Source organism: Mus caroli, chromosome 7, assembly GCF_900094665.2.
Source record: "Mus caroli chromosome 7, CAROLI_EIJ_v1.1, whole genome shotgun sequence".
Taxonomy (NCBI): Eukaryota; Metazoa; Chordata; class Mammalia; order Rodentia; family Muridae; genus Mus; species Mus caroli.
Window position 1 is genome coordinate 68657705 of NC_034576.1, and position 19705 is coordinate 68677409.

The 19705-nt window shown below is 47.5% G+C and overlaps 1 protein-coding gene across 4 annotated transcripts in view; it reads left to right on the plus strand.

The window, feature by feature from the left end:
* Pcsk6 (proprotein convertase subtilisin/kexin type 6) overlaps nucleotides 1-19705 on the plus strand; it is a 188192-nt gene that overhangs the window by 53166 nt on the left and 115321 nt on the right. For all 4 annotated transcript variants that reach the window (XM_021166293.2, XM_021166292.1, XM_029479538.1 and 1 more), the window contains exons 3-6: nucleotides 12694-12798; nucleotides 13316-13459; nucleotides 14611-14687; nucleotides 17169-17257. In XM_021166293.2, the coding sequence (XP_021021952.1) occupies nucleotides 12694-12798; nucleotides 13316-13459; nucleotides 14611-14687; nucleotides 17169-17257 (415 nt within the window). The remainder of the gene's footprint in view (nucleotides 1-12693; nucleotides 12799-13315; nucleotides 13460-14610; nucleotides 14688-17168; nucleotides 17258-19705) is intronic.

Here is a 19705-nt window from a genome sequence, read left to right on the forward strand (position 1 = left end):
CCTTTGCGTGATTTCCTCTTGAGGGGGCCATTTTGCTTTGCTTTACTGCTCAGCCCGATCACAGGGAGAACAACTTACGTGTTCCCAGTGTGCAGTATTGGCCACTGGGTTTCTCTGAAGGCTGTCATCTAAGCAAAATGAAACCATTTGTTTTTAACTTGTTCTTTTGCTAAATGTCTGCAGAAGGGCAGATGTTGCAGAAGCCTCAGCCAATAGCTGAAAGGGCTCACAAATTTTTTAAAAATTACTCGTTCTGAGTCTGTTCCAAACTGGCTTATAGTTTAGACGCCGCTGCCTGTGACTTCCAAACCTTACATTTTAGCTAGATGACTCCAGTTCAGCCCTTTCCTTTGGTTTTCAGCCAGTTGGATGATGGCAATGGAAAGATGGAGATGTTATTGGATGGAGAGAGCTTCAGTGCCTGCTTCTGGGCTGTAGGGACCTTCTAGTTGATGCCTCCTGTTGGGGTTTTAACGCTTCCCAGTTGGAGTGTGACTTCGGGGGCTGCAGCGGGCATTCTGCTTAGCGCAATGATGGGACTTTGCCCCAGAGTTTAATCAGAGCTCAGGTTTCTTTCCAGTGATGATGCAACATTTAAACAGATCTTTCCATTAACCACAGATGGAATTTTATCTGACAGTTTGTGTGCGAGAGCTGTTCAAATAGCAAACAAACAGAGAGTTCCTGGCAGATAGCAGCACACGGACAGCGAGTGACCACAGTGGTCTCCGGGGGCCAATGGACTATGTAATGGCCAGGCTGCTCCTGCCCAGGATGGATCTGCCTATAATGGGTAGGAACAGCATTCTAGCACCCTGACTAGAGGCCACACAGACCACCACTTCTTCCCAAGCAGGATGGAAGAACAGTGGCTACAATGCACTTTCAGCACAGCACAGTTGATTTCAGGTGCATGGCCGTTGGCAATTGGCAAAGGGTCTGAATTTTAAAACGCACCTCAAAAGACAGTGTTTTATAATTTTACCTGCATTTCTGGCAGTCCTCAGTGACATCAAAGGCCTCACAGCCTCAAAGAGAGGTACTCATTTGTGTTCTCTGGCTTGAGTTGGCAGGTGCCCCCTCCCCAACTCCTTCATCGATCAAGGCCAGCCCTCTTCCTGTATTGCCCAGTCCACATTCTGATTTCTCTCATGTGGATTACAGCAATATCTGTTCTCCGGTGAGCCTCCTTGTTGCCTCTGATCTATAGCTAACCTCTCCCAAGGGGATCCTATGAAACACCCTTTGCCACTGTCCCGAGTGGGCGATACTCCCACCTCTTGGCTTCCTGTGGCCGCCTAAGCCCAGCCACACCAGCTTTTGTATTCCCCTCTGATGACTTCACGCCCCACTCATGTTCTGCCTTTGCACAGATTGCTCCCTATCTCTCCTGGTCTTTCTCTTCATCACCTCTCTCTGATCTCAAATATCCCTGCTACCAGGGAGCCAGTGGTTCAATCAACATCCTCAGGGTATGGTCTGCTCTTCCTACAAGTTGTGTATTTGTGTTATAGATTTAGCCTGGAGTGGGTACACACCACAAGATTTGATAGCAGCAGCAACCACGACTAGTAGTTTGCTTAGGATCTGGTCGGTGATAGAAACAGAAGTGGCTGGGAGCTGCATAGGGAGGGTATCTCTGAGTTCTAGAACAGGCTGGGAAGCACATCCAGGGTGCTACGGTGATAGAACCAGTGGGGAGTAATGGGAAAGCAAACCAACCAGATTGGGAAGAGGAGCTTGGTCACTGACATAGGATTCCTTGCCAACACGATACGAAGCTGTGGAGAGCCAAGGCCACATCTCGTTTGCTTTTTATCCCCTCACAAGCCCAGAAGTCACCTGGTAAAAGCTAACAGATGCCAAATAAATGTTTATTGAAAAGTCTCTCAATTTTCACAGACCAGGCTCGAGCATACAATGGCTACCCGTCTTTATTTGCATATCAACCGCTTTCTATCGAAATGTTTTAGATATAAATTGTGAGATTCGGTGATCATAAAGCCCACACAGGAAGCTGAGTGAGGAAAGCCTCGTCACATGTTGCTGAAACCAAAACGATACACAATGGAGTGTGACTCTGCTAGAGTCGTTGTGACAAAGGGTCACAAACTGGGTGGCTTGAATAACAGATATGTACTTATGTCTCACAATCTCGGAGGCCGGGAGGTGAAGGGGAAGGTTTTGGCTGAGTGTTTCTGTGAGGTCTTTTGCACATGGCTGTGTTCTTGCTGTGTCCTCACATGGACTCCCTCTGTGCACATCTGTGTGCTAATCTCATATGAGGACATCAGTAATAATGGATGAAGGCCTACCCTAATGACCTCACTTTAACGCAATTTGTCTCTTTAAAGACTGTCTCCAGAGGTTGGGGTGTGGCTCAGTGACAAAATGCTTGCCTAACTTGTGTGAGGCTGTGGGTTTGAGCCCCACAGTCTCTTTCTGAGAGATCCGGGGGTTAGGCTTTAACATACAGTGGAGCTGTGGTTCTCAACCTCCCACAGGGGTCACCTAAGACTATCCGAAAACACAGATATTTGTATTATGATTCATAGCAGTAGCAAAATTACAGTTATGAATTAAAAACAAAAATAATTTTATGGTTGGGGGTTACCACAACATGGGGGACTGTCCTAAAGGGTTGCAGCATGAGGAAGATTGAAAACCACTGATCTAGAGGGAGACACAGTTCAACCAGAACAATTGACCCAACTGGGTTGTGGCTGCAGGCTGTTTTCAGTAACTGTAAGCCAGGGATCTGCAATGGGGAAACTGTACTGTCTGTGTCCTTCAGTAAAGTGAGAAGTAACTTAGGAATGGGTGGCAGCTTCAATTTCCAAAGTTTCCAGGGACATACTGCTCATATGACCATCTGGTGAAGCCAGGGTCCAAACTGAATTCAAGAAATGGCTTCTATGGTGGTTTTCTGTGGCTGCAGGTTAAGCGGTGTGTGTGTGTGTGTGTGTGTGTGTGTGTGTGTGTGTGTGTGTGTGGCAAGGAGGGTTGTTTCCCTGTTTCCTTGAGGGTGAGAGAGGGTAATGATAGTATTCTGGGCTGAGTTAGAAACATTCTGTGTCCTGGGTTTCCTAACTTTTCCCCAATGTCTACTGCATGGCTTTTCTGTTGTGGGTGTACAATTGGCATAGCAACCTGATATCCCCTCCTTACAAACCCCAGGAAGAGGAAGTGTACCACTCACTGCAGGTGGGCTCAGGCATCCTACTAAGATCAGCTCAAATGAAGCCAGTAACCTATGGCAACAATTCTCCTGTCCTCTAAGGAGGTGACAGCTGTCACTCCCATGCCTTGCACATGCAGAGAAAACCCTTTCATCCCCCATGAGCCTTGTTGTCACCTGCCACTGTTTCATTGAATTCATGGGTTGTATTTCCTTGATCTGACATAGTATATTGTTCTTAGTTTAAACTGTCACAGTGACCAGACAACATTTTTTTCTTTAGAGACAAAAGGAGAATGGCAGAGGAGAAAGAGTCAAGAAATATGGAAAAGTTAGAACGTGTAGGGCAGTGGGTGTGGGGGAATAAATGGAGTGGGAGAAAACCCTCGTCCCGCCAGACTTCTGGTGCTCTGGGCGGGCAGACTCTGGAGGACTGCTGCACCCTTTCCATGTGGCCCCAGGTGGGTGCCTGGCTGTGGGAAGCCACAGAACCCCAACCTGCAGCGGGTGGACAAGGGGCAGCCTGAGGTCTCTGGGCCTCATGGAGGCCAAAGATAACAGGTTCTCAGTCTCGGGCATCCCAGACGCCACTGGACACCCCTGAAGAGCTGAGAACAAAATAGGTAACCCAGGGGTGACTTGGCCATCCCCAGGGCCAAAGAGAGGAAAGGGCAGGGAGAGAGGGTGCACTGGGCAGGCGAGAGTCCTTGGTCCAGTCCATGGCTGGAGAGTAGGAAGGCCTTCCAGCAGGGGGTTAGATACTGCTCTTTAGGGGAAAGCCTATTCCATCATTTCATTACGGCAGGACTTGGTGAACAGAGGTAGTCTATGGTTTTAAGAGAGAGGGGCCGGCCATGGCCACTTGGAGAAAGGGGGAGGGGTGTGAAAGGAGAGCTAGAGATGAGAATAAGAAAGGTGAGAGCCTAAGAGATTGAGGAGGGGCTAAGCAGCCCCTTTTATAGTGGGCTGGGCTACCTTGTTGTTGTCAGGTAACTGTGGGGAGGAGCACACCTGGCTATTGTCAGGTAACTGTGAGGGTGGAGTCTAGCCAGAATGCCAGGAGCTTGGGGCTTTGTCTTCATGACTGATAGTTACAGAATTATGGAGTTGGGGGCTTTGTGGTGTCAGGCACCTGTCTCTAGGAACATGGCTCACTTTTCCATCCCTTGTAGAGTTTTCTACTGGGTCTCCGGAGCAAGCCTCATTCAACCAAAACAGGCTGCCTTTTACGGTCCCTCAGAGATGGTGGCACATCTCTGTCTTCTCAGAATGTTCCAACACCGAGGGGACCAGGTAGGGACATGTAGATGGGAACAATGCTACAGGGGACATCAAAGCCTTACCTAGAGAATGCCATCAAACTCCAAACAACTAGGAGGCCCTTAGTCTATCTACTGAGGGATTGTGGGTAGCATCTGAAAATGAGAAGCAGAGTGGGGGAGCAAACGAAGCACAGCTGCCTAAAGTTTGAAGTTTCTTCTTCAGTAAATATGCCCGCTTTTCCTTTTGTGTCCTAGTGATGTGTATGACAGAAGAGGACGGAAAGGGGTGGCCAGAGCAAACCTCTTCAGAGTTTGCTCCATGATCCTAATCACAGTGGGAATGAGGCCCCTTTGGCACATCAGTCAAGGTTGTAGAGAACAAAGGCCCAGGCCCATTTCTGAAGCATTTCCATAAGGGTCCCAGCAGTCCCAGGACTCCTGCCACTCCTTCAGGGACAAAGGCCCAGCTTCGCTTCCCCTCGGGTCATGCAACCATTGGTGAGCACTGTCCTCACCTAACTCCATGTAGCCTCTTGTGGAGCCTTCAGCAGGCTGGATGTTGGTGTTTGGAGCAGTTATCATTGATGGAGACTACATGTGACCACACTGTTGAGTGCAAAGGCTCAGAGATGGGCTGACCCGGCTCACACACATTTACGCTTTGGAATCTAAAGCCCCGGCAGGCAGGGTGTCAGCCTGTCTACTCAGGCTTCTTTCTTTCCTACAGCTGCTCCCCTCTGCTTTGGGATCTGATGGTTCCTAGATCCTGGGAACATAGCCTCCGACTCCTCTACTGATCTGCATGGTGTGTAATGAGGCTACCTTACCATGCAGAAGTCCCTCTTGACCTTTTATATTTATAGACTAGAGCATACTTCTCTTTGAAGCGAAAGGCACAGGGAAAGGAGAGATGCCAGGAGCTCTCCTTTGTACTGGGTACAGCTTTGCATGGAGCACACAATCCATTCAGGATTCAATAGAGACCCTCCTGAGTGCTTTAAAAAGTTTACCAGCTTGGTTCTAATACACTCCCTTCCTGATGTGCTGTGTAGGAGCCTTCAGTACAGAGGACTCTGGGAATGTCCTTTGTCTCCTTAGCTCTTTAAATACCACAGATGGACCCTAAGGTCCCTTATATGAAGGGGGCTTCCTGAGGAAGCTTGTTGGGGTTTCTGAGGACAAAACCAAACCCTTCAGGGCAGGAAAGGGCTCCAGGCAAAGCAAGCAAAGTTTTATGCTGTCTTTGTCAACACCATCACATGGGAGGATTTTTTCAAAACAGCCCTTTGTTGCTTATGACACCCAGGACCAGTGTGTCAGCTAGGCTTCTAGTCTGGCAGAGCACCTCTGACTCACAGAAGAGGAAAACAGCTAAAGCTGCCTCTGGGTCTCTATGAACAAGGAGGCAGCACCAATGACTCTTGACACCTGCAGGCCGTTTACTGTACTCCCATCAGGGTCTCCCACGCTCCCCATGCCTGCCTTCTGCCTCCAGGTCTCTGCTTGTGTGGGGGGGCTCCTGTGACTGTCTCTAAATTTTATCTCATCTTACTCAGGAGGACAGTCCAGAGAGGCTGGATTTCAACTTGACTTCTAGAACAAAGTTGGACACGTGCTGCAAAACACGGTGCAGAGCTGGGGAGAGGCTCTGTGCAAGAGCCACTGTTCATGTAACCCTGGGAAGACTATGACGCCTTCTCTACACCCAGAACTCTGTCCCAGAGCAAAGAACTCTGTAGGGTAATTCTGGTATAGGCTTAGCAGGAAGCAAACAGAAACGGAGAAAAGGAAAAAGGTCCAGATAAATTTCAAAGACATCCAGACACTTTGTACCTGTTTGTGGTTGCAGGATTGGTGTACAGCAGATGTGACATTTAGTAGACTTGCTTCCATCTCAAATCACTTATTATTGATGTTCCACAAACAAAACAAAACCAAACAAAATGTCATGCAGTAGTCAATACCCAAGCTGGGTGTGGGCATGCTAGAGCATGCCTGGGTTCTAGCATTAGCAGATTGGGTAGAGGATTGTGAGTTCAAGACCAGCCTGAGCTTGAGTGAGCTCCAGACTAGCAGATACAACATAGTAAGACCTTGTCTCAAAAGGAAAAGAAGTCTATCTAAATCATATTTCCAATTCAGAAGTATGTTTTTTAAAGTCTGTGATTTTTCCTTATATACAGCCTGTAGCATACTCATATTTAAAATCTGAATTATGGCTTCATTTATTCACCCAGTGAATATTAATGAACTCCATGTGATTTCCAGGCATTGCCTAGCACGGTGAAATACAATGGAGACAGGACAGTAGATCCTATCCAGGTAGCTGTAGGGCAGCATAGGATAACTGGACCACTGTTTGAAGTTCATTCATCTTTGCATCACTATGGCAACTACCTGAGATAAAGCAACTTGCAGAGAGAAAAGATGGATAGAGCGATGAATGGGAACAGGCATAACGCTACGTTTATGAGAATGCTGCAATCCATTACTTTAGGAAAGTTCGCTTTGGCTCTCAACTTTATAGTTGCCTGGTCCTATTGCAGTGGCTCTTAACATTCCTACTGCTGTGACCCTTTAATAAAGTTCCTCATGTTGTAGTCACTCCCAGTCAGAAAACTAGTTTCGTTTCTATTTCTTAACTGAGATTTTGCTATTGGTATGAATCGGGATGCAAAATACCTATGGTTCTGGATGGTCTTAGGTGAGCTCTGTCAAAGGGTTGTTTGACCCCCCTAACCCCACAAAGGGGTCACAACCCACAGGTTGAGAACCACTGTCCTATTGGTTTGGGCTATGGCAGCACACATCATAAAGGAAACAGGGCAGAGAAGGCAGATTCTGCACATGGCAGCTGGAGGACAAAGACAGGGAGGAGGAATGTCCAGCCAGGTGAATAGTCCCTCAGAACAGATCCCCACAAATGTTAGGAAGAGCGGAACTTCAGCCAGCTCCCCCCAACCCAGTGCTGCGGATGAAACCCTGTACATGCTGGGCGAGCAATCTACCACTAAGCACAATCCAGCCAAGACTCCACCTCTTAAAGGTTACACCATCTCAGTAGCACCACAGGCTGGCCAGCAAACTTTTACCATACCTGCAAACCATAGTAGCCCCAATTCCCAGTTCCATTCAATCAGACATGGAGGCCATGGTCACTCAGACATAGGCTTACTTGACTTTCGGACTTATTCTCCAAGTTTCTTACCTGTGAATTTGAAAGATGAATCAATATGTACTGTTATCTCGTGCCATCCATTTCTCACAGGGAGAAAGGTTGGCTGCCTCACGTAGACACTGTAAGCCATCTGGTACAAAGACCACAGATGAAGCTTTAGTGGGAAGTGAAAGCCAAGGCCGCTGCTGCGAAGACTTCCTGTGTACACTGGCCCTCTTAGGAGGGTGTGTATTAGACTCACAGCCTTATCATAATGCAAAATTCATTTCTGTGTTCAACTTTTAAGGTCCCTGTAGTCTTTCTCAGTCTTCACGTAGTTTAAAAGTTTCTTCTGAGACTCAAAGCAATCTTTTAACTACGACCCCCTGTACAATCAAAAGTCAAATCACATACTTCTAACACACAGTGGCACAGAATATATATTGCTACCCTATAAGGGAGGAATGGAAGCATAGTGAAGAATACTGGACTATGTCAAAACCGAATCCCAGCAGAGCGAGCACAACCTTGTAGTTCTGATATCAAAAGGCTTCCCTTCCCTTCAAGCTTTTCTGCCACTGACATACACGTCTCTCTTGGCTGGTTCCATCCCGTCCGCTGCTACCTTTGGTACATATCTACACCATCTCCAGTATCTTGGGATCTTCACTGCAACCCCAGCTTCTTTTTCACAGGTTTATAAAATGGCTTCCAGAGCTCCTTCTCCTCTAGTGCTCACAGGGAGATTCCTTTGCCACACCGTGCCTCAGTGGCTCTCTGCAGCCACAGGGGAGGAATCCATGACACTCTCCCTGAGTCCTTCATGACTCTAAAGCCAACAGCAAATGAAGAACGCTGCCAAGTTTGGCTGCCAGCTTGGGATGGCTCCTGGGCCCCTTGAGTCACATTCGATTTTTGCTTTGGTTGGAGCAGAAGACAGCATGGACTCTGTGTCACCAGTTGGAAGCTTGGCAGGGTGGGGTCTCCCCACTGAGGACATCCTTCCCTTTTTTCCAGTACAGATCAGCCCTCTCCTTAATGATGTGGCTCTCCCTAACACTTACAGCCCTTCTTCCAGCACAGTAGATATGCATGAGAGTCATGAATAACCACCAAGCCATAGATTCAATATTATGCTTTGGGATTCTCTCTGCCAAAGAAATTGGTCCATTTCTCTTTTTTTTATGTTAAAAAAAAAACTTAGTCTCAGGCGAGTTCTTAGGACAAGGGCAGAAAGCAGCCTGATTCTTTGCCATCATAGGAATGGACTCTAGCCCAGTTCCTGGTATTGTTGTTTCCCCATCATGAAACATCATCATAGTCCTCATTGCTCTCAGCCCCACTGCCTTTCAGTCTCCCAGTGGAATGGCCATTAAGTTCTGCTTGCAGCATTTAACCGCTTTTCTATCCCTCTCCCCTCCCCCCAAAATCCCAAAGTCTTCCATGTTCCTTCAAAATGACAATAGCATAATCAGGTTCCTTAAAGCAACAGTCTGGTGCCCATGTCTCTATTAGTTACCTTTCTGTTGCTGAGATAAAATACCACAGCTAACACAGCTTATAAAAGAAAGGCCTTCTGGGGCTTTACAGTTTGAGAGTCCTAAATGGGGCAGGCATGGCAGTAAGAAGCAGGCATGAGGGCTGTAATAGGAAGCTACAAGTAGGAAGCAAAGAGAGCTAACTGGAAGTGGTAGAGCCCACTCCCCCCAAAACAAACAAACAAACAAACAAACAAAAAACCATATGAACCCATGGGGACATTTGCATTCAAACCACCACAAGGGACCATAGGTAGTCCTACAGAGATTCTCATGCTGCTTTTTTAAATACAGATAATTGCATATCCCAAATAGTCCCAGAGACAAGTTGCCCACCCTTGACTCTTACCAGTTGCATTCAAGTTCTACAGAAGCATCAGTTCCATGAGTGATATGTCAGGGACCTCAGTGATCTGGTCCTTTGCTGTAAGTCACATGGCCATGTACATACATAATGACAGTCCATGAACACGCCTCTGTGAAAGGACCCTTCTGCATGCATGGGTGGGGATTCTGTCTGATGGGAGAGATGAAGCTCTTACTTGGCTTCGGGACATGAGCATATTTCTGGCCTTCTTAGAGTATCCAGGTGTCTCTTAGGCTCCAACCTGAGGGTGTCCAAACAGAGCCTGGCTGAGGTAGAGCACTGGTGTGTTGGCCTTGGTCAGAAACCAAGTATTTACCCCCATCTCCCCAGAACCTACTACTGGACCCCTGAAATGCTCTGACACATCTCTGCTGAGTGAGCAGGTGACTGACTCCAGGATATCCACTATGCAGAGAAACTGGGATAGGAAATAGCTTATTCTTTATGATGGTCAAGAAGTCCTGTTGCACTTTCTCAAAGATGGATGAGGAGTTAGGCAGTAACCAAAGCCTGAGTAAAGGACTGGGTGACAGCTAGCCATATTAGCCACTGTACTGAGGTTGACCTTCTGAGTCCCTGTCAACAGAGTTGGACCCTAGACACTCCCACAGTGGGCACATAACCCATGCTGTTTGGTTTCATTGTCTTGGTCATAGGCAGAGCTTCTAATGAGCAGGCCTATGACAGGAGGGAAGGGAAAGCTACCATGTCCTTGGGAACTCCTAGTTGTACTGTGGATCCAGGATTGACACAGCTACCCTCAGGGCTCTTCCCCTGAAACCTGAAACAACAAGGAGCTGGGATGCTCAACTCATCCAGCTGGCAACTCCATACTGGAAACTTGCTTCCCTCACAGCATACACCTAGGCTTGGGACAGCATAGCTACCTCCTCAGAGTAAGATGCCTGGTGGCACTGTGGCCCTGGGCTGTCAGCATGGCAGGAAAGGTGGGATCACCCTGGGGAGTGCTCTGTGTTTTATAGCCCATGTTTAGCAGATTCTGAAAGGCTACCTTACAGTTTTCTTACCAGGCAGAGCTTTCTTGTTCTGGTAACACGTGTGGGAAAGCTGTAAAATGCTATCAGTGGGTGTAAATGAGCAAAACAGCTCACTTTCTCATTTTATCTTCTGCAGGAGTCTCTTTCTATGGGGCATATAAATCACCTAGGACTTGGGACCGAAGCTTTTTCAAATGTCTAATCCAAAAGGGATTTCGAGTTCTTTTCAGGGTTTCTTTATTGTTGTTTTAAGATAGTGCCTGGCTATGTAGCTCTGGCTAGCCTGAGGTTTGCATCAGATGAACCTCCGGCCTCCCAGGTACTAGGATTGGGTGTGTGTCCCCACATCCAGATTTCTTGCACTAATAAACCCAGTGCCTAGATGATTTATAGACAGATCATACCTGTGGTGAGACAGGCTCCGGTACTTCTTCCTGCATGTTTTGTCCTGTATACCAGGGAGGCTTTGACATCCATGTCTACCGATGAGACTACCAGTCAGGGTACTGTGCTCCCTCCTTCAGGAAATGGAGAAGTTGATGCTTAGAGAAGGGGGAGGGGGGAATCTTACCTTTGATCCTAAGGGACCTCACTCCCTGCTTTCTCTGGGTTAGCCGTTCTAACTTCTAGGACCAGCCTACAGGCTCCAGCAACTTTTAAGTAACTGCAAGCTCCCTGGTCCTTCATTCTTTCCTCCCAAGTCTATGCCAACTCATGTAGGCAGCCTGCCTTGTGTCGAGTGACCTCACTGGTGGGAGCCCCAGAATGGGATCCAGCCTTCCTGAGAGCAGGGGTTCCATGCTCTCAAGAAACACATTCTCATCTTTCCATCTTGGCCTTCCGCACTGACTTGACCCGTAGCTGCAAGCATTGTCGAGGGGCCAGCCAGCCCAGCCAGGCCAGAGGAAGCACTTCCCCTGCCTTGGGCTCTTGAACAGGTTTCTGCAGTTGGAAAACTGCATAAGCAATGGCTGTGTGCTGTCTGCTGCGCACTGGTGTGGGTGTTTTGTAAACACTGTGCCCACAGTGGGCCCTAGAATTTCTGGTGATAGGCTCTCTCTATAGACAGACACACAGAGGCGCAGGAGGCCCCATGAGTTGTAGGGCTGAGTTTTATCCCAGGCATCCTGGGTCCTGGATCACTGACCTGGGCTGTTTGTTCCACCTTTCAAACTGTTGCTTGAAGCAAGTCATACGGTGTGAGGGAAACAAGAATCGCGGTGGTTAGTGCTCTGCTGTTTCCCTTTCTAGATCTTTCTCTGTACATGTTTTCTAGTTGTTGACCCAATCTCTAGTATATAAATGAATTATGGTCCCTTGCTTACTCGTGTAGCATCTCTGGCTCCAGTTTGATCGAACAGTTTCTTCGCTCTCTCGTTCATTCTCTTCATGCCTGGGTTCTCTTCTTTGGAACAGCGACTGTTTGTCCATTTTGTTTTTGTTCTTTTGGCACCTTCACAGTCTATTGTTTTTAGTAGAATAACTTCAAAATCTGTTAGTGTGGTGTGATCACCACCCTTACTACCACTCATAATAAGCCAGCGGCTTTCAAATGCTGTCAAATCATCTCTTGGTGCATGCCATTCAAATCACCTACCATGACCCAGAATCTTGGCAAAAGGAAACCTGTAGTGTCTACAAGAGGCTGACGTTGGGAGGTCACCAAATGCTCTGTCTATCATTGAGCTCTCATCTACAATCTCAGACTCTCTCTCTCTCTCTCTCTGTTATCAATCACAGACATCTATGTTTAGTTTGTATGCACCCACACATGAATGTCACACACACTGCATGTGTGGACTAAAGAATAACTATGGAAGATAACTCCAGACTTTTTTGTGAGTTCCTCACGTTTGTGTGCTAAGTGCCTTTACCCACTAAGCAAACACAGGCACACATATACATGAGTATGCAGTGGAAGTCAGGGAATGGTTCTCCTTTTCCACATTGCTTCTGCTCTCCTTGTTGCTGCCACACGGTGTACTCCAGGCTAGCCCGCCCTCGAGCTTCTGGGCAAGTCTCCCGTCTTGGTTTCTCCAGCTTGCTGTTGCTGCTAGATTACAGATAGGAGCTGATGCTTGGTTTTGGTTTTGGTTTTTATTGTGGGTTCCTGGGCTTAAACTCAGGTTGTCAGGTTTGCTCATGGAAACATTGCACCTTTAAATAAATAATATCTACCTTTCTTTCTGATAGGTAAAATGGCTGCAACAACAGGAAGTGAAACGCAGAGTCAAGAGACAGGCGCGAAGTGACTCTCTTTATTTCAATGATCCCATTTGGTCTAACATGTGGTACATGGTAAGTAAGGTGTCGGGGCCACTGTCTTCTCTGGGACATTAGCATCCTGTGCCTCTGAAGTGGGTTGATTTTCATTGCAGCTTCATAATTGTAATTTTACTACTGTTATGAATTATAATGTAAATATCTGATATGTGACCCCTGTGGGGGCTGCGACCCCCAGGTTGAGAACCTCTGCTCTACTTGAAGGCCTGTGTGAGACTGTGTGAGGATTCAGAGAGGGCTCTGTATGGAGGGCGGAACTTTGATGCTGGCTGTAGAATGGACTGACTGGTGAACGTCCTTGGATGGTGTCCCCAGCAGGAGAGAGTGACATAAGGACTCACCTTGTCGGATGCAGAGAAGACCAGGGATCTTCCATGTATAAGAAAGGCTTTCCTAAGGTGGAGCCCACCATTCTTCATTGCTTCCTAACACAGCCGTCCCTGTCTGGGTAGCCATGCTGTGCCCTGTTGGCATCAGGAGTGTCTGGGTTGGTGTCTGTCCTGGGCTTCATGTCCTCTATGCTTGCTTGCAGCATTGTGCTGATAAGAACAGTCGCTGTCGGTCAGAGATGAACGTGCAGGCGGCGTGGAAGCGTGGCTACACAGGAAAGAATGTGGTCGTCACCATCCTCGATGACGGCATAGAAAGGAATCACCCAGACCTGGCCCCCAACTACGTAAGTCCAGCCTCAGGATTGACACACATGGCATTTAACTACACCAGTTATTAAATACGCACAGACATAGGGATGCAAAACTTCTGCTACCCCTCCCTCACACCAGAGAGGGCTTGGCAGAGGAACATGTCCGTGGGTTTGAGTCACGTGCTTCCAGGAATGTAGCCTAGAGAGTAGAAACATGGGTGGTCAGCACATGCATGTTAGCCTGTGGGTTAAAACACAGGTTAGTGGGGCAGAAACATAGGTTCTGGACCCAGAGAACCCTGGATCCTCTCTTGACTTGCCTGAGACTCCGGGCAAGCTGCCTACTTTCTCTGTTCCTCAGTGTTACCACCTGTAAAATAGGCTTACTAAGAGGACTGCTTCTTAGAGCGTTGTTGTCAGGACTAGATACGTTAATACATTTAAAGATGAGAACCCGGTGTGCAGTAAATATGGGAAATGGACTAAGTCCTCTAAGACACGTGGGTGCTAAAAATAGCTAGGTAAACCCCATGGAATCCACTTCTGAGGTCGCTATGTGGCCTGTAGGGACGAGTTGTGAAGACTGCATTAACACTGGAAAACTTGGTGATACATTTTTCTAAGGAGAATGGAAATTTATATGAATAACATTCCTACAAATATGTCAAGAGAACCATGCACGTTAAAATATGAAATTAAGGACATTTTGATGCATGTGACAACTTGAACCTGAAGGCCATATGCTGGTTGGAATTAGCTGTCACAGAGCACAAATACTGGGTGATTCCTCTCCTGAGACACATCTGGAGCCACACTGAGTGACAAAGAAAAACATGGCGATTGGCGTGGGGAGGGTTGGGTGGGGAGTTACCGTTTCATCAGTACAGACCTTTAGTTTTGCACAATGAAAAAGTCCTACTGATAAATAGTGGTGGTAATTGCACAAAAAAAAAATGTGTGTGGATTTCACGACACTGAACCATACATCTAAAAATAGTTGAGACGGTAAGGTTTTATGTCCGGTATATTTCACCACAATGAAAAGTATATAGGATGGTAGTTACAGTCAGAGTGATCCTGGGTGTGATTTTCTTCATTTGCCAAGGCTTGGCAGACAGATGGTTTAAAGTAGCGTTATCTAACATTGTGTCTCCAGTTCTCATTAACCAAGATTTAATTCCCAGGATTCCTATGCAAGCTACGATGTCAATGGAAATGATTATGACCCATCCCCGAGATATGACGCCAGCAACGAGAACAAGTATGTCCTTTGGTGGCTGCTGTCCTGACTTAGCTTCCTTTCTTTGCAAAGAGGGGCCCTACAGAAGTTCTAGGCTCTGGGTGCGTCACCTGCCTGGGTGCTGCCTGGGGCATACCTAGGTCTCAGAAGCCACTCGAACACAGCTCTTGGGCACAGATGGCTTCCATGGAGTTAGTCTTTTCTTTTAGGATTGTCACCTCTGCTGCTCAGCCAGAAATGGGGCAAAACATTGTTGTTCCTACACTTGTGGGATAGTCAAAAGAATTGCCTTTTCTGTGACTGTGTTCAAACACCAGTCTGGTCTGTCTGAACACACATGCCTGAACTTTTGACCTTTTGACCGAAGTGAAAAGGCATGAATGATGCTGGACAGATAAAGAGTTCAAATCCCCCTCTCTTCCACCCACTGGCTGTGGCTGTTTGTGTACATTTGAGAAACCTTGCTGACACAGTCCTTCTGTCTTGGAGGCTGCACCACACAGATGATGTCCCTAGCTCAAGGGCTGATGGGGTAGGTAAGTTAGGTGACAGGTGGGGATCAACTACATTGTAAGTCGCCATCTCAGATAGCCTGAAGAGGTCAAGTGACCTATGCAAGCTAAATGGCAGTCCTGGGTTTGTTCCTGTATTTCCTTCATGGTGCCTGCTTGTCCTTTCTCTGTCAGCACGCCCGATTCCCTTAGCTCTTATCATTCTTCCAGAAGTATTTAGAGGAGAGTAACAAGAGCTCTTTCTTCCTTCCCTGTGTTGACACAGCACCAGCCTGTCTGTGTATGTCCTCCCAAGCTGCTTCTGTTTGTTTGTCAACCTTCTGTCACCATAAGGAAATGCCTGGCTTAGAAAAGGTGAAGGGACACGCAGTGGCATATGCCCCTGGTCCTAGCTGCTCAAGGGGAAAACAGGAGGTGCTTCTGACCCTAGGAGTTAGAGGCTAACCTGGACAATGCAGCTCCAGCCTGGACAATATAGACAGATGCATCTCTGAAGCAGGGGAAAAGGAAGGGAGACGGCGGGAGAGGAAGGAGGGGAGAGGGAAGGGGGAGAGTGTAAGAAAGACAAAAACAAACAAAACAAAAAATCAGATGGAGAGGGATTTACCTTGGCTTACAACTTTGCCCCAGCCCATGATCAGTTGGTCCATCGCCTGATTCATGGTGGGAGCATACAGCAGATCATAACACTGCATAAAGTAAGCCACAAAGTCAAAAGAAGAGGAGGAAGTGTCTGAGTGCCACAGCCCCACTTGGATCACGTGTTCAGTGACCTAAGGCTCCATCTGCTAAAGATACTGCTCCTCAAAGTAGTGCCACCATGGGATCAAGCCTTTAACCCATGAGATTGGGGCAGGCAGGGTGTCCAACGTCCAGACTCCAGCAGTATGCTAGTATGCCGTGGGTGGGTTCCTTTCAGGGCAGTGCAGGGCTGCATGACGCTGTGCGCCACATGCCAGATGCTGGACTCCCAGGCTCCCCAGACTGCTTCCTGCCTCACGTCCCAAGGTGCCCTTCTGTCAGGCAGTAGGGAGGCCTGGGGCACAGGGCCCGCTTCCCGGTCACTCATCAAGGGCTGGAGAAGCGTGATCTATAGTCCATGCAGTGACCCTTGAAGGGCAGAATCAAATCCCATTGTGTGACCTGAGAGCAGGCTCAGCCTTGAGGCTGAGAGACCTCCAGCAAATGACAGATGACTCCTTCCCAAAGTCATGTCTAGCATACAGGCTCTCGACTATGTTTAAAGATTTTTAAAGTTTGCTACAAATTTGAATAGATGATTTCAAGCCCCCCTGTGGCATCTAACCACAGATGTATGGTATAGACTAGCCCATGTGTCCATATCCACTAGAGGGAATGACCCAGGGTGGCACATCAGAAAATAGACTTGTTCCTGGGGAAAGCCATTTGTTTCTCTGTTTATTTCCTCATTGCCCCCAGCCTCTGCTGAGCATTCAAAAAGGTATGCTTTCCCAGCTCCTGATAAACAGCTGTGGAAATGACAGAGGTTTGTTCAGACTAGCATACTTGTCAGGACACAGGGAACCAAGGCAAAAGAGCAAGGTTTTCTTTGTATTGTATTGGTGCGGCAGGCATTGACACCACGGCACCTGTATGTGACAAGTGACATGCCTTTAGTCACAGGAGGCACAGAACTGAGGCAGGTCTGTGAACAGCAGTAACAAGTGCCAAGATGCCCAGAGCCATGGACACTGGCAGCAGGTGCTGCTACTGTAACTGGATATCTACTGGAGGCATCCTAGAAGGGACGTCCAGGGAACCAATGTTTGCCATCTCCAGACGGCAGAGAGGGTGGGGCAAAGCCTCATTGAATACATATGCTGAAAAAAGGGGAAGGAAGCTTTGCTGGCATCTCAGCTATAGGGAGGGATAGCTGACCTTGTCTGCAGAAATGAGTGGTACACAGGATTCATTAATAATTGCTGGACCGGGACCTCACTTTCTTTGTTTCTGTTTTCCTCTGCTTCAGACATGGCACTCGCTGTGCGGGAGAAGTCGCTGCCTCAGCCAACAACTCCTACTGCATCGTGGGCATCGCATATAATGCAAAGATAGGAGGTAAGGTGAGACACAGAGCTGGGAGCCTCATGTCCTAGACCTAATCTGAAGCAGCAAGGCCAGCTGTGCCACAGCCCAGGCAGTCAGCCAAATTGGGGGGCGGGGGCTTGAGGTAGGACTTGCTTGAGTGAGCAGATAGACCCCACTGTTTTTGGTTGTTCAAGCTTCGCTCCTCCAGATCCCTGATCTGGCAGCTTCTGATATCTACTGGAGATGTAGATTCCTTACCTTACCCCAGACCCACCAACCAGATTTGCCGATTCCCAGGGAGTTCTTCTGGAAAGGGTCGTTTGAGAGCATCTGAGACTCTCTGGGTCAGGCAGGTAGATGAGAGCAGTGGAAGCAATGCTTACGAAGAACCACCCAGAGGAGCTGCACAAGTCCAGCTTGCTATCCTCGGATGGTTCTCCTCTGTCCTCCCTGCCAAACTGTGGCTCTGAGCTTCCCAGCGTCTGGAGAGCAAGCACCTCCAGAGTAGGGCCAGGAGCAAGAATGTTTTAAAAATTAATGCTTCGAACATCTTCAAGCACATGCTGCATGCATAACTCTGGGCAGCCGCTGAGGGGGAGAAGAAGATGCCAGACATAATTAGGAGCCTCCAGGAGCTCAGCATGCCTTTGGGGTGAATAGTACTGCCTAGAGGTCAGTACGGGACCAGGTACTGAAATGAGACAGGCAGACAGAACTTGGAAGGGTACAGGCAAGAGACTTGGCTGGAGCCTGACCTGGAGGCTTGGCTGCAAACAGGGCATTCCAAGGAGGCAATGTGGAGCTGGGAGGACCTATACTACTTAGGGACAGGACAAGGAGGGGCCTGGACACAGGGAGATACCTGTGAGCTTGTGTTATCCTTAAGCCAAGGAGCACATGTCCACCAAAGCCTCCAAAGCTGCCATACAAACCTCCAGTTCTACAAATATGGCCACCTCTTCCTCCTTCCCCTCTCCTGACACCTGCCATTGGGCAGGGTAATTTTGGAGCGTCCCAGACAGAGGGCAGCCACCAAGGCAGGGAATTTCTCTGTAGTGCCTCTGGGCTGATCATAGGGCTAGACCTTTTTATATCTATTTTTCTTCCCTCCAGTCATTGCTCAGAAGAGTAAAATGTGTATCTTAACCTGCCTCAGTCTGTCTGGAATAAGTCATTATAAATCATGTGTAAAGTATGAATTGAAACAGGTTATTTCAGTTCACACCCTCGTGCTTTGTGCTGGAGATTTCATGTATTTGATATGTGTGCACTGCTATTCTTCCATTCCTTCTGAGTTTTTATTTTGACACACATCTGGCTATGTAGCCCAGGCTGACCTTGAACTCACAGCAACCCATCCCCCCGCCCCCCCATACTGAGATGGCAGCTGTGTATAACCTGACTCCATTATTTCTCTTACTCTTGTTTTGAATACTCAAGTCAGCTCATAGAAAGATATACCTGCCTATATATGGAATATTTCTTGACCTTGGTGGTCTTTCTTTTTCAACCTGAATAATTTATTTTTGAGATAGCCTAAACTGGCCTGGAGCTCTGTATATAACCCAGGCTGGCTTCAAACTCAGGGCCATTATCCTATTATCCTGGCTCAGTCTTCCAAAACTAAAGTCAATGTACTCAGAGAATTTCTCATTTAATTTTTTTTAAAGTCCAGGTATTGCGGTGAGAAATTCTCCTAGAATTTATTTGAAAGTGCCTTTTTAAAACAAAACTAATTGATTAATTTAGTATGGGGTTGTATGCCCATGCGTACAGAGGTCAGAGGAAAACCTGGGGGAGATCCGTTTGCTTCCTGCCGTGTGAGTCCCAGGGATTGAGATTGAATTCCGGGCTCTGAACTTATCTTTGTTGTCATGGTGGAAAGAGGTTGTGCTGAGCAGGATTCTAGCCTGCCACGTTGAATGCTTTAAAGATGTCGTTCTCCTGTCTCCTTCTCATTGCTCCCTCTGAGGGTGAGCCAGGTGCCATCCTGGCTGCCATCTTGTGCTGTGTGCTCTCTTCTGTGGAAGCTTGATGATACTTTTTAAACTATTACATTTTTTGTGCCATTTTCTCTCTATTATTCCTGATTGGAGTTTGCAGATTCTCAGAGAGTTCATATTGGCTCTCTCTTTAGACCAGTGCCTTTCGACCTTCCTAATGCGGCAGCCCTTTAATACATATAGTTCTTCATCCCCAAACCATAAAATTATTCCGTTGCTACTTCATAACTGTAATTTTGCTACTGTTAAGAGTTGCAATGTAAATATCTGCTATGCAGGACCTGTGAAAGGGTCATTTGATCCCAAAGAGGTTGTGACCCACAGGTTGGGAACTGCACACACACACACACACACACACACACACACACACACACACACACCTTGTCTTAGTTAGGGTTTTACTGCTGTGAACAGACACCATGACCAAGGCAAGTCTTATAAAAAACAACATTTAATTGGGGCTGGCTTACAGGTT